This window comes from Wyeomyia smithii, chromosome 2 (assembly GCF_029784165.1).
Source record: "Wyeomyia smithii strain HCP4-BCI-WySm-NY-G18 chromosome 2, ASM2978416v1, whole genome shotgun sequence".
NCBI classification, from domain to species: domain Eukaryota; kingdom Metazoa; phylum Arthropoda; class Insecta; order Diptera; family Culicidae; genus Wyeomyia; species Wyeomyia smithii.
This window is the reverse complement of record NC_073695.1, coordinates 170083721-170099478: the sequence shown is the minus strand read 5'-3', so window position 1 is coordinate 170099478 and position 15758 is coordinate 170083721. Positions and strand designations below refer to the sequence as shown.

The 15758-nt window shown below is 37.7% G+C and overlaps 1 protein-coding gene across 1 annotated transcript in view; it reads left to right on the top strand.

Moving 5' to 3' along the window:
- The window catches only part of LOC129720681 (potassium channel subfamily K member 10-like), a 214004-nt gene that overhangs the window by 191638 nt on the left and 6608 nt on the right, over positions 1–15758 (top strand). Inside the window, exon 8 of the mRNA XM_055672240.1 lies at positions 8417–8546. Within this exon, the coding sequence (XP_055528215.1) occupies positions 8417–8546 (130 nt within the window). The remainder of the gene's footprint in view (positions 1–8416; positions 8547–15758) is intronic.

The following is a 15758-nucleotide window of genomic DNA, read 5'->3' as shown; positions in this document are numbered from 1 at the left end:
TTCCCAAGCACGGTCGACAGAATCGTATACCTTGCAATTGAAAACATGCTATTTGGCCTATATAAGAGCCTGTTTCAGCCGAAGCCGCTCATAATAGTTCTGGACCGCGACAAGTTGTCAACAGCAGTCGTCCTTCCTTAGCAGCAGCACTAGCCCTGTGGTTGGTCACGATGCACAGTGGGGCGACTCCATACAAAGGCTGGCCAAGCAAAAAAAGTGTCGAAAAATGCGACAAAAACTTGGTATCTACATAACTTTGGGGCGCTGAACACGAATTTGGCATCAATTTTTTGTTTGGGGCCGTCCATAAAACACGAAATCCAATTTTTAATATTTTTTGGCACTTTTTTCTTTTTTTATAGAATTATATGATCTTTGACCACAAGTAGTGCCACCGGACGTCCTCACCATTGAAAAAATATGTAATTTATGGACAACCCCTTGAATCAAACAAATTTTGCCGAAATAGATATATATATTTTTTTTAATAAACTAAAACAACACTAGTAATACAAACTAATTACAAATTGAAAAAATCATCATCAGCATCATCATCTTCCGCTGTGACCGCTTAAATCTCGTGTTGAATTGTTTCCAGAAAATTTGAAGTTCATTATACTTATCAGCAGGAAAAATGTCTTTCGCTGCAATTTTCATTTCTTCTAGTAATTTTCGATGTTTCATTGTTTCATATACATGTTATCTTCCTAATCCGGTTTCTATGGTTGAGAAAGTACATTTAAATACATGTATAACACCATGAATTGACAACTTACTAGACATTGAATTAGGTGGTGCCGCTGAAGTTGAAGGTTCCATAATAAAATTCAACGAATTTATGAACTTGAAAACCAAGACACTGGAATGACACAACGTTCTAAATGAATACGAATAGATGCGGAGGGCGACGACTGTTCTTTGTTTTTTTCTCATAAAGCAAAATGTGTGCTCTACTTTTGTATGCCAACGAGTGCGAAGCAGAAGCAATCTTCAAACGGGTTATTGTTAGCCGGAGTTTGATGGTATGAATTTGCTGCTAGTATTTTACACTTCAATCAGTTTAGCGAATTTCATGATCTTAAATTGAAAAGGGCTGAATAATTTTAATATTGTTTTAAATTGCAGAAAGCGATAAAGTTTGACATAATTGAAAGTTTCATAAAGATTTGTTCACTATTTTCTTATTTAACACTTGTTTTATAACTTTTAATTGATAAATTTTGTAATTTTTGCCAAAATTTTTATTTTATTCTTACGGATTGAGTTCGACATCATAAATTTCCACTACCCCATCATAATTATGATTAAAATTAATCCTGGATGAAATTTGAACCTCAAAAAAATGAAAAAAAAAACAACTATCGCTTTTTTCACTAAAGTGGCAATTTGCGCAGCAGCGGACTGTATGCATTTGAAAGCCTACGTTCTTACCTAAATTTTGAATGTAGTCACGAACGTGGCAAACTGCGGCAACAAAGCTTTTAAGCTACTTGTCTACGAAAAAATCACGTTTTTTTTAATTTTTTCTAGTATCAGGCCTATTATGACCAAATTTTACAATATCTAATGAAATGGGTTTGTTTTGCACAATATTTACAACAACTTTTTCTTTGACGTCAAAAAAATCCAAGCTATCATTGAAGCTACAGAGCGTTTCAAAGTAATGTACTTTTTTTCAAAAAAAGGACAAAAAACGTCAGTTAACCAAGCTTTGAAAAGTCATAAAAAATTCAGATTTCATTATATTACGCCCAAATTTGGGATTTAGACACTTGAATGTTAGAGCAATAAAGGAAAAATATTATGAAACAGCTAACGAAAAAAATTTTTTGGCCGATGGCCAGCGATTCCCCACTGTGCGATGTCTGAGTAGCAGCGCGGTTCTTCTCAGCGTGTGTCGCCAGACTGCCATTATTCCCCCGTGTTAGGGCAGCATGAAGATCGTCATCACCAAATCCAATTTTGAACAGCAAAATGCCTTTTTTCAAGGCAAATAAACAAGTCATTGAAAGTTAATAATTTTTGACAACGTAAGCAAGCATTCTGTGCGGATTCTACCAGTTACATCTGTCGCGGCCGTCTAATTTAAAGAAGGTGAAATAGCTTCCACAGTGCATGTTGTCCATGTATCTTAACTCCCCCACTGTTGGGGCAGCACAAAGGTTGCGATCAGCAACCGATTTTGAACAGCAAAATGCCTTTTTTCAAGGCAAATAAACAAGTAATTGAAGGGTGAAAATTTCCTAACATCAACACAAGCAAACATTCTTCGCGGGATCCTAGCAATCAAAATCTGTTGTAGTTTATTTAGTTAATACCCCCACTGTTGGGACAGCACAAAGGCTGCGATCAACATAACCGATTTTGAATAACAAACTGCCCTGTTAGAACGCATTCACAAAAGCAGTTAATTCGAATATGCAGAGCTAATATGAAGTCGATTCAATCTATCAGCATTAACAGAATTTCGTCGTCTCCCAGCTGCAAAGTTGCAACATGATGCAACACGTAACAACGAGCAAACAAAATCGCTCGATGTTACAAACCGCAATAAAATACGGGTTAAAACCGTTGCGTGTGTGAGAGCACCAACGGTGTTTATTCGCTGGAAACAAATATCAAATGCGAATTGTGGAATAATTCGTCTAAAGAATATTAAAGAATTAGACAACTGAACAAAAAGGCGTGGCCTATTACGTAGCACCCTTCGGCTATAAAAGAGTGTTTCTGGGAAAACTAGCTACATTCATTAGTCGGAAGGCGAGCTGGATGGACCGTCCACAACGTTGACAGCAGTAGAAGCAGATACAGCACTCAGAAGTAACAGCGGGTTGCGCCTGTGGCTGCCTTCAAATTAAATAAATCATTTGCGCTGTGGTTGGTCACCATGTCTCAGTAGCAGCGCGGTTCTTCTCAGTGTGCCTCGCCAGACTGCCATTATTCCCCCACTGTTGGGGCAGCATAAAGATCATCATCACCAAATCCAATTTTGAACAGCAAAATGCCTTTTGACGTAGAACTACGTTTTACTTTAGCATACCACACAGGGATGCAAACTGAAAAACTGGGACGAAATTTGTCCCTTTTCAAATGCTTATAGGTCGGTTGGTTTTCAACCGATTTTTTTCATTCTTGCAGCAATCGATTGGAAAATTATACACGCATCTGCCCAAATGCAGAAAAATGTTGTTTGAATCTTCGAACTATTGCACTATTGAAAATTGTCAAGCCTTGTTGAAATAAAAATAACGTCTTCTGATTGGTCGCTTGCTTGCTGTGTGTGTATGATATGGTATGATGTGTGTGTATGATATGATATGATGTGTGTGTGTGTCTCTATGAAATGTTGTGACGTGTATGCGTCTGTATGATATGGTATGATGTGTGTGTGTCTATGATATGGTATTATTTGTGTGTGTGTGTGTGTGTGTGTGTGTGTGTGTGTGTGTAACAGCAACAATATCGCACGCTTAGCCTGGGGGCTAATAGCGGTCTCGATCAACTCGATTTTAGTTGACAGAATTCGTTATCGATATTGTTTTTGGCACATTTTGTATGTGTAGGATAAGTACAACGATACACCGTGCCCCAGTGCTGAGTCGAGAAAATTTCCAGCTCGCAAAGATCCTCGACTCGATCGGGAATCGAACCCGATATCACAACCGTGTAGGAGAGCTAGCCGACCGACATCGCTAACCACAGAGCCACGGGGACCACACTGTGTGTGCTGTGTATGGTTTTTAACTCGGCACGTTCTGCTAACTGCTGAATCCGGTTCACGAAATTCACAACCCTTCATTAGTAGACATTATAACTCATTACCCAAGTAAAAATATTGGTTTTATCAAAGTTTTATAATGCTCAATACAGCCAAAAAAGCGCTATGAAACTTTGATAAAACCAGTTGTGTTACTAGGGTAATGAAACACTCAATGCATTTGTTAATAGTGTACGTAGTTCTACGTCATTTATGCGGTCGTGTCTTGGATACAACCTCCTACTCCGGAAACAGCAACTAGACCCGCACGATACTCTCAGGCCCCGAGGGAGACAACCCAATATGCCAGTCCGTAATATCTTGGCCCAGCAGCGGAACATATTCAATATGCTACTTACCTATGGCGATGGAAAACCATCAAACAACAAATCAGTGCTTTTAATGCAAAACATTCTAGCTTTAAGTTAGATTTAGTTTCAGTTCGTAGTCGGCAGCGAGGATAAAAAATTTGCTTTTAGTTATTAAGATACTTTAGAAAGTAAGCTACCAGATATAATTGGCGCCGTTAAACATTGAATTGTATTTGTGCCGTGTCAAATAAATTATAGATGAAGAAAAAAAAAACAACCTCCTACTTTTTTATAAATCGATATGACTAAAAAATTAACCATCTAGTTGGTCTCGAGATACGATACTGTCCTAACAAGCCAGTTGACGTAGGTTCAAGTCTTGGCTCGAGAGATACTGTTAGTGTCAATAGGACCGTACCGTAGCGTAATTGTCCTGTACATTGAATAGTTGGCTGCCAAATCTTTGTTAAATAAACAGAAGGTCAAGTTTCGTATCTAAATATAGCACCAAGGCTTTGCGTTGCCAAAATATGGGTCTTCGAATAACGAAAAAAGTGGCATAAAAACCCCATATTCCAAAATATGGCATTTACGTCTTTTTGTTATCTCACGGCAGTGTGGTGAGGCTATTCCGGCTATTCATACACTCTGAAAAAAATGCACGTAAAATTTACGTGGAAAAGTGGCTGATTCTCATCCACCTTTTTTTCACGTAACTTTCGCCGATTTTTCGAAAGCCGACCATGTGTCAGTGTGTTAGTGTCAACTTCAGTGGCAATCATCTACATGTTGGTCAGGTAATTGTAACCTGCTTTTCACGTACCTTTTTACGTGACATTTAGGTGAATTCATAACACTTGAACTTTACGTGATTTTCGAGTACTTTTGACGTGGTATTTCGGTGGAATCTACGTGAATTTCACGCAAATAAAATACACAGCGTATATTAGAAATCTAATTTATTTTCAAAATTTCAACAAATAGTTACCGTCTTTTTCCATTTGAAAAACGGAAAAAAAATTGCTAAAGTGGACGTTTCTAAACACTTCCTCCACTTTTTTGTGAACACTTCCTTTTTCGTAGCTAGCAATGAAAAAAGGCCGATTCCTCGTTCTGCAAACAAAACATAAATAAAACATTTAATATAATGCGATTAGTTAATGAAAAACAGAACTACCATGGAACGGGGTGAAATTGATCAATTTTTATAACAATTTCCAATTAACTAGCTTCATGTACATTTTTTCCGAAAAAGTATAATTTTAAAACAAGTACTGGTATGTGCTCCAGTAAACCTCTATGGCTATTGGTGAAATTTCTATCGTCTACTTCATGAAATAATTTCGATAATTCTATAAGGTACTATGAGGTAAATTGGGGTGAAATTTATTACGATTGAAATCCATACATTCTTTTGGCAATGTGCTTTTTTCGATATGCTAAAGATAAATGATGATTTCTGTACTGAAAAATATCATTTACAGCTATTTTGTAAACGAAAATAACGATATTCCAGGTTAAAATTTGTTTATTTTGGTTCACGAGCTGCTTGTTGCTAAATTTGCTCTTATTTGATCATCGTTAGACCGATTTCAATTTGGTTTGTTGCAAAAGCTCAAAAACTAGCTCTGAAATTAAAATCTTTGTGGTTTCCTGCGAATTCATCAGTATTTCTTTAATGGTATGGAATGATCATTGTTGAAAATTACATTTTTTGAGCTTTTATCAAACTTTACTCACTTCTCCAAATTTAACGTTATTAACCCTCAACTAAGATTACTTTAAGTAAATTCAATTATTTTTTTTGTTATTTGGAAACTTGTTTGATCAAATTTGATTGAGTTTTGACTGAGTTAGAAGAATTTTTGGAAAATATGAAAAATTGCATCGGGCATGCAAGGGTTAACTTTGACAGGTATGTGAATCATGCAAAAGTTGCGTTTAAGGACACGTTACCATTGCCTAGTGTTGTAAAAGCAATATCTTTTGATGAGTATTTTTTATCATGAATTTTCAGGTGATCAATTTCACACCACTGATCAATTTCACCCTATTTCACGGTACCGTCTAATATTTTCTGGGAGTCATTCAATAAGTCCTCCGGTAAACACAAATTGTGGAGGAGTAGTGTTCTCATCGTACCCCATATTGTTTTTTTGCATACTAAAAAATTCACGTGAATACTGTTGTCGGAAACATCACATCACAGCCGCACTACCACGAACACAGTCAAAACACACAAATACCAACACGCTGAAACTGTCCATATTATAATTTAACTGATTTCACGTGAATTGACCATACGTGAAATTTAGGTGAAAGTTACTAATGTCACGTAAAGCGGCAGATTGTCTTAAAGTCAGTCCGTTACATGATTTTCCAGGTAGATTTTACGTGCCAATTTTTTAGAGTGTAGTAGTCACTATTGTTTATTTGGGTGCTCATATTTCCTACCTTCGCAAAAAAAAACTAGGTAGGCCTATTTATGTAGGTGAATCAGAATTATTTTTCCGATACCGTATAGGGGAAACAGGTATAATACGCCCCCCTTCCCTAAGGAACATCGTCAATATTGTAATTATGGTTATCAAAAACAACAAATCTTTTTTGCAGTTATATAAACTATTCAGTTGGTAATGCAATGCTATCATTTTGTTTTGTAATAACTGTTACACAAAAACATCTTAATTTTAATGAAAAATATGAATAAATCGCAAGCTTTCCAATCTACCGGGGCAAAACGCCCCAGATGCAGTATAAAATGCCCCGTGCAATTGCTTCATATGCCTCAGCTCAGCACGCGCACGCGAAGTGAACCAGCGCTTGAAGTCTCAGAAGTGAACGCTAAAGCAATGAACATATCAACCCGACTAGCAGCGGGGCATATTGCCCGGAGCAGTAGTGTAGCAGAAAGCATTAAATATTCAAGCAAATTATACAATTTCAATCATTTCTTTACTTGATACAGCTACTTATAGGTTCACTTGAGATATTAAAGTGCAAATACCTGGTAAAAAACTTTATACAGCACTCGTGCGCTAATTGCACGAAAGTTGCAGTGCGATTAGCGGATGGGCTTTTAATTGCATGAACTCAAAACTGTCAAAAATTTTTAGGGGGTGCGCTAATGTTTTGTTTTCGTGTATCCGTTTACGAACCAATTTTGACCGTGGACATTACACAACACCACCACCCCCCCTCCCCCCCAAAGCTGTCCACGTGGTATGTGGATGGCCCCTTTGTTATTTAGTACAAACAATCGAGATCTGAAATAACAAAATTAAAAAATATTTTTTTTTTCCAATTAATTAAATATTTCGTGCATTCAGTATCCCCTCGCAAAACTTGACAGAGAGACGTTAGCTTTAAAAACCACGTGTAGTTTGACGCAAAACTGCTTTTTAATTGCACTTTCGTGCAACTAGCGGACGTGCAATTAAAACGCAGTGCAACTGAATCGCGTGCAATTAGCGAACGAGTGCTGTACACTAGTAAAGAAAAACCTTACGGAAACGCTGCAAGAAATTAGATCTCAAGCAGCTTAAATCAAAATTTATTTTTGTTTATTTTTTGCTGCTAGTGACAATTATCCAACTTGCACAGAAGGTTGGTCCCATGAACCGCTGCGAATTCCCAATAGTTTTCTATCTTATTTTTTGCATGTTTCCGAATAAATGAACTGGGGCGTTATGCCCCAGGGAGGCGTTTTATACATATTTACCCTACCGTCGTGTTGGTGCGAAATCACTGCATGTTGAACAATTCAGCGATTGAGTAAGTCGAATAACGAATAAATTTTGCGACTTTCGCTATACAGTTTGAATATTACCAAAATCGCTACTGAAAATATCACTAATAAATGATATAGAAAAATGCCGCACACCACTGGTTACATAAATCTTGTCTATCAATGTCGTACGTGCACGTTTGATTTTACCGATTTGTTTAACTTGGAAAAATACTTTCTAGATGTAGATCTAGACCATGCCCACGTCGAAATAGCTCCGGTTGCATGACATGTGTCCGTAACAAACGGTATGATTTCACTAAATTTAGTTTCTATGCACAATCAAGATAAAGTATAACGATAAACAACCTTCACCGGATCTCTGACGAATCGTCGGATAAGAAAAGGCTGGAAACCATTACTCGGTACAATTTTTATTGCCAATATATATAGCCCTCTGGCTGATGATAGTGTTTCTAGCTACTGCGAGCACACAGGGAAAATATTGTCCAATAAATATATCTCTTCTTCAACGGTATTCCTAGCATTCATTGCGCCCAGTAGGATGCGATACACCATAAACTTTCATCTGAGTTTTCTGTTTGCTTCCATGCCTTCCAGGACACCATCTTGAGAGCAGTACGGGCATCCAGATCGCAGCAAGTAACCAACACTCAGAATAACACCAAGCCCTACAAGTGGACCTACGCTTCGGCATTTTTGTATTCGTTAACTCTGATAACCACCATCGGTAAGTATGTTAATGTTTTGATAACTTGAGCAAAACTGGTTGTACTCTTTTTAAAAGCACAAGTTTTCATTAAAATTTAATAGAATAAAAAAAATCTCGTTTCTCGGAATATATAATATATAATATATAATTCACTAAACTTAAAATTAATGTTATATAATTTATTGAGGCAAGATGGTGGTCACCTCGGATCAACATCTTGTAGCTGTTATGTGCACGAATTTTTATTGCTTCACACGTACTTTACACGTCAGCAAACTTTGTGAATACATTGCCACTTGTCTCCATCACAAGTCAAGCTCATGTAGATCGTCAAGAAACGGAAATGCTTGAGAAAGTAAAACTTGCACTGGCACGCATACCTACCAGCATTTTTAATGCAATGGAAAACTATGAGGCTAGAGGATAAGAATAGCTTTCCTTTGCATAAGAAGCTTATCGTGAGTTTTCTTACATGATTCTCAGCAAACACAGACTCGATGTCTGCACCTATCAACTTCGTGTTCTAAGTGCATTATATAATATCACGAATCGTTGTAGGTTACCTATTACTGTGCACTAGGGGAATAAACTGCAGCGTGAGCAACTGTTGTAAACCTAGGTGATAAGATATAAGGATTTAAACCAACCCATTGTGATGCATGGTTGCACCTAACACTCTCACTTCAAGGTACAGGAAAAATTAACTATGTTGTAGCATTCCGGCAACGGTAAAGCACTTGCCCATGCAGAATTATCTTTTTCCACGAGCCTTGAGTGTATTGTTCTGCTAAGTAGCCACTTGACATGCTTTCTAATACTTTTAAAGTATCACTATGCTTATATTTAAAAATATTAATATGATTTTCTATCCTTTGTTTTTGAGGCAGAAAATTTCTAAGCCTCATAAAAAGTATTTTTCAGAAAAAAAATCTGTAAACAATGTAAACGTTTAACTGGCATTCTCTTAAATAAGTGCATTTTATGCAGGGCACAATACAATTTAATAAAAGAATCTAAATTATAACAGCATGCATCCAAATCCTTCAACTGACTTCAAAAGCGTTTTCCGCACTAATCAGCATATCACTAACCCGCAATACCGTTCCTATGTTAATTATCGAAGCGTGTGGGCAAACAATATCGAACGGTACCACAGAGCTGCTAGATATTTACGCATAGGTACGTGCATTAGATCAACAACAAAACAGCAGCCATATTTTTGATTCCCCACATACTGTGACTTTTTTAATAATATTAAAAACAAATTTCAAGCAAGTCCCTGCTGTACAACAAACAACAGCGTAGAGACCATCAATCCGGTTGTGTTCTTTTGTTGCCCGTGTTTTGTCCGCTGTATAAATATTCGCGCTACTCCGCTTTCTGCATCGAGCGACAGTTCAATTTTATTTGACTGTCTACATTTACTGAACCTCGCAATCAAAAAACATAAAATTAAAAACCTTAACGTTATCCTCAAACAAATAAACAATAAACAGCGTTGTTGAAATTGTTCAAAAATGGACCCCTTGTCATTCATGTTAGTTTTCTCCGACTTCGACAGAAAGTCCGAAACAAATAATTAAACTCTTACATCCGGTGCATACAGAAAATCCCAAATATGTAATTCCAGCCGGTTATCTCGAAGTTTGTAGTTTCGAGTAATCCAAGCGACAGTGGCACTTCAAAGACAAACGATGTTTCAGGCTCACTCGAAGATGTAGTGTCACGAAGTGAACAAAAGACTATGACGAGGAGTACACAATCACGTCCCTGTGCATGATGTACGTGCGATTTCACGAGGGAATAGTAAGTTTTTATGTGCTCTAGAGACCACATGTGAACACGTGGCTTTCACCGGTAAAATATTTTTTCACAGCCGCAATATGCCCTCGCACAGCAGAAACACAACATAACATCCATCGATTTCATCTTGTCTGTTTGTCTACACTCATGACATGATGCCCACAGTTAGCGTTTACATATGCGGCGCAGACAAAAGATAACCGACAGAAAGCGGAATCTTGATTAAAATTTAATTTAATTCTCATCTGAGACTTCCGCTTACCAGTGTCGCCATTTATTCGCCGGTAACGGCAGCTCCTGATATCATATTGCGAGCCGCTCGTAGAGGAAAATTTCAAGGTTCTCGGACAAATTGCTTCGGTGTGGGCTGTCAGACTTCCGACCGCAGGATTAAATCCTCTCATTCCTCGTCGCAGTCACTGGAGCAGAACTATCTGGTCCGCTCGCTCCAGCCACATTTTTTGAAGCGGAGGTTTTATCCACCGAATTCTGCTACCGAACACAGGAATTTTATTGTAAGATACTCTAGTTGAAATGAATTGAATATATCATTCATGGAGTAAAATGCTATAATCACTAGAAAAGTGGACATTAAATTTAATATCAAATTTCGCAGTAATCAGTAGAGCACGAAATCAATTAAATCCTAGAGCAGAACGCATGGATCCAATTATTAACTAAGTATTCGAGTAATAATAAAAATAATAATGATAAAAAATTACAGACTCGATTATATGTGCTTCGATTACACTGGTAAACACAGGTTTTGTCCTAGAGCAGGGGTTCCGAAAACGTGCTCCGCGGAGCACTCAATGCTTCGCAAAGCAGTTGCAAGTTCTCCGCTGAGTTTTTGACAATAATCAAAATCAGCCGCAAAATAAGAGACTGCACATTGATGACGTCTAAGAAATGCCATTTGGGTATTGCCATGCGTGTTTCGGATATCTCTTCGTGCAAAATATGTGCTTAGATCAATTTTTTTCTAGCTGCGGCGATATTCACCAACCTCACGCCACTTTCATCAATGGTAGCATGAAGACTCTGTATACCAATAATTGGACGGAAAAACCATTTCTGTCCAACCTATGCGTTTGAGTTTCTGGAGATATTCATAATGGGTGGAAATCGGCCATTTGGTGCTGTGTTCCAGAAAGCGGAAGTTGCCATCTTACAGTTCAAAATGGTGTCTGAGATCGATTTGCGGCTGCAGTGCATAATTACGATTCCGCAAATATCTATATTGGATGGTATTTGGGCACTTTCGGCTGTTTTTCAGAAACCGGAAGCCGCCATCTTGGATTACAAAATGGTATTTGGAGACAATCTCCGGCCCTTGGAACGTTATTCTGGTTCTGGAAACACCCATATTGAGCAACAAGAAGTTCCTATCTTAACTTTAAAAATGGCGTCTGGAGTTGATTTTTGGCTCCTGTGCATCATCCCGATCTTTTTGGGCTGTTTCCCGAAAAACTGGTTGAAATATCTGTTTAATTTATCTGGGAGATCTCTCCCCCTTCCAGAGTGTGGAGGAGTGTCATACCACCATAAAAATTTATTTTTGATTTGTGTAAGAAGCCTCCCATCCAGAAGAGGAAGGGGTGTCGTACCACCATGTAAATATTTTTTGCTCCCAAAAACTTCTCATGCCAAATTTGGTTCCATTCACTTGATTAGTTCTTGAGTTGTTATAAAATTTGACTTTCATTTGTATGAGAGCCCTCTCTTCCAGAAGAAGGAGGGGTGTCGAACCACCATAAAAAATTTTCTTGCTCCCAAAAACCTTAACATACCAACACAGACAGACGTCCAAGCAAGAACAAAAATGATCGAAAATTTAGTGTAAATTTTCAAAGAGAATTGCGTTATAAATCACTTGTACACTAGCGCCGCATGGTGACCTTATCGCTACAATGAAAAAATTTTTGGTGGTTTACGAGGCTGGCGTCACTGGTAGCGCTATCTGGTTTCGAATTGCTAGTACAAAAATCTTTACACAAGTTTGGAACTAAGCTTGGACGTCTGTCTGCGATATCAAGTTCCATTTACTGGATTATTTCTACAGGTGTACAAAAATTTGTGTTTAATTTGTATGGAACCCCTCCATTACGGAAGAGGGAGCGGTCTAGAACCATCATGGACATTATTGTTACACCTAAAAACATTCACATGCCGAATTTGGTTTTATTTACTTGATTAGTTCTCGAGTTGTGCGTAATTTGTGCTTCATTTCTTTGGGACCCTTCCCTTCCAGAAGATGCAGGGGTGTCAAACCATTATGTATGGTTTTGTTACCTCTAAAAACATCATATACCAAATTTGGTTTGATTCACTTGATTAGTTTTCGAGATGTGAGAAATTTGTGTTTCAATTGTGTGAAACCCCTCCTTTACGGAAGAGGGAGGGGTGCGAATCATTATTGCGACATATTTTTTACCCCTAAAAACATTATTATGTCAAATTTGATTCCCTCTACCTGATTATTTTTCAAGATGTGCAGAAATTTGTATTTCATCTGTATGGGACCCCTTTCTCTCCAAAGACTTTGTTACTTTGTTATTTATTACCCCTAAAAAGATTCACATATCAAATTTGATTCATATACTTGATTATTTCTCGAGATGTGCAGAAATATGTGTTTCATTCGTATGGGACTTCTCTCTTACGGTAGATCATGAAATTACTTCCACAGTACATAAGACAGTCTTCATATAGAGGATGTGAGGTGTATACTGAGCTTAATTCAGCAACACTGTTTATGTATGTCAGTTTGCTAAACGCAACTGGCAGCACTGCACGACACGATCAGACGGTACCCACACCAATCGTTTAGCCGCGCTTCGGCATTGTATCGCGGAGCTTCGAAAAGTAAGTCATAATCAGTAGAGGCACCACGTCCTTATGCCAAGTGATTCCCGCTGCTTCATTACAAGATGGCCGATGCTCCAAGCTTGAGTACTTGGATTTTCACAGAGGAATGGCCAAAATTACAAAAATGCGAATTTCATATTTAGGAAGTTTTGAGCACATGATTTTGTAGTTTTTGATCTATATTTTCATAATCTATCAATGAAATATTGATATATAAAACTGTTCAAATCGCTTCTAAAGTTACCCCTCTCAAAAATGAAGGAAAACAGTTTTTCTGAAAATTTTGGAATATATAAAATCCTACTAAAACTGTTATGGTATGTTTGTACACAATTAAATGTTTATTATATTAGCTTCCTAAAACCAGAAAAGTATTTAATTTCAACCCTGTAGAGTCTGCCGCAGGCCGCGTAGAAAATATTCAGAATTTTCTCAATTTTGACCTTTCCAGCCCCTGATAGTGTGCCTGAGACTCCTGTTTGTGCCCTTCAAGAATCAATGTTAAGAGTTTGCAGAGAATTTGCGTTTTTGTAGAAAATAGTGATTAAAAGTTTCTCATTTTTTCTGTATATTTTGAATTTTTGGGTGACTTATCAAAGAAATTTTTTGTATATCACATCAATTTGGTCCAGGACACATTGAGATTACGTAAAATTAGTATAATCATTCGTTTGTATACACTGACGAGTTTTTTATTGTTTCGAAAAAACTGAGATATGCCTGAATTCACGTGATTTATGGACAAACCATTGTCACTACGATACTTTTTCATATGACAAAATCATCTACAGTAGCAAACAATAGTTTGAGAACAAAAAATAATTTTGGCCGTAAATCTTCATTTTCCGATCATTGTGCACAGGCCGGGTTTTGGGTGTTTTGGTGATATTTCCCGAAAATGGACATTCCGGAATAGATTCCACTGGGGCATCTAGAGGCCATAGAAACAAATTAATAAAATTTATTTTCGGAACCGGGATGATGCACAGAGACCCGAAAGCGACTTCAGATGCCATATTACAGCGGTTCTCAACCTTTTTCTGTCCGCGTACCCCCTGGCTTGGAATGTTCTCGCAGAGTGTGAGAGAGTAGTGGTAGATCACGTTGTGGTAGTCTAGTTCAGGTTTCAAATTGAACTGTGATTTGTTTGATTGCTACAGTCATGTTTTAAGAGCAAGTTTGAACAACAAATAAAGTATTTAAAAAAAAGTTGCTTTGTCCGCTATTACTGATTTTTCTTTCGCGTACCCCCTGAAGGCTCTCGCGTACCCCTAGAGGTACGCGTACCCCAGGTTGAGAACCGCTGCCCTATTAGATTCCAAAATAGCGACTTTCGGTTTTCGGAAAAACAACCATAAATGGTTGAATACCACCCAATCTGAGTATTTCCAGAATCGAATTGATGCTCTGAGATGAAAAATCCACTTCAGACGCTATTTTTGAATTGAAGATGGTGACTTCTGGTATGCGGTCAACAATAAAAATTGACCAAATACCACCCCATATGAGTTATATCGGAATCGGAATCGGTGCCATCTTGAATCCTGACGCCATCTTGAATGGCGACTGAAGTCGATTTCCGGTCTCAAAGCGTCATTTTATTCCAGAAATACACACATTGGGGATATTTGACCGTTTTGGGTTTTTCCTAAAAACGTAGTCGACATCTTGGAAACCAAAACGGCGTCTGGGGTCATTTAATGGTCTCGGAGCATCATCCCGATTTCGAAAACACCCATTTTGTTGTTTCCAGAAACCGGGAGTCGCCTCTTGAAATCCAAAATGGTGTCTGGGGTCGTTTTCCAGTCTCTGTACATCATCTCAATTACGGAAATACACATATTGGGGGGTATTTAGCCATCTTAGGTTGTTTTCTAGAAACACCGGAAGTCCCCATATTGAGATTCAAAATGGCGTCTGGGCCGTTTTCCGATCTGTGGGCATCATCCCGTGTGCGAAAATAAATATTGGATGATTTTTGATCTTATTTTTTTCATTGTAATTTCTGTACAAAAACATCGTTATTAAACACATTTTTTCATTCGGATTAATGGCACTTAGTACGTACTTCTGCCCCGCGGTTTATGCATACTTTTGCCCCACAATGAGAACTGGTCTAAGTTTTATGACAAGTATCAAAATATGTTCGACAAAACAAATTCACCCTACAAACCACAATTATACAAGAGTTGTTTTCGAGTTTGTGTAGTTTTCGAATAAGTCAATCATAGTTCCCAAAACAAGGAAAATTAGATCAAAACAGCTCAAAACACAATTTTCCTCATAGCTTCGCACCATTTAAACGGAATCTTGTGTGTTTACATGTGTGATTAACTGACGTTATAATACTGCAAATTCATACAATCTTGTCAGTTTATTTTGCTCGTATGTTTCGAAAAGTCTACTGCGTACTTTTACCCCGTGTGTAATTTTGCCCCTCACTACTCTACAGAATTTTAATATGTACAGTGAAAAAAATGAACACTGTATTTACAGTCTGCTCAAGTCCGACCTGCAACAATTATAATAATACTGACTACACCCTTCGTTTTCAAGCAT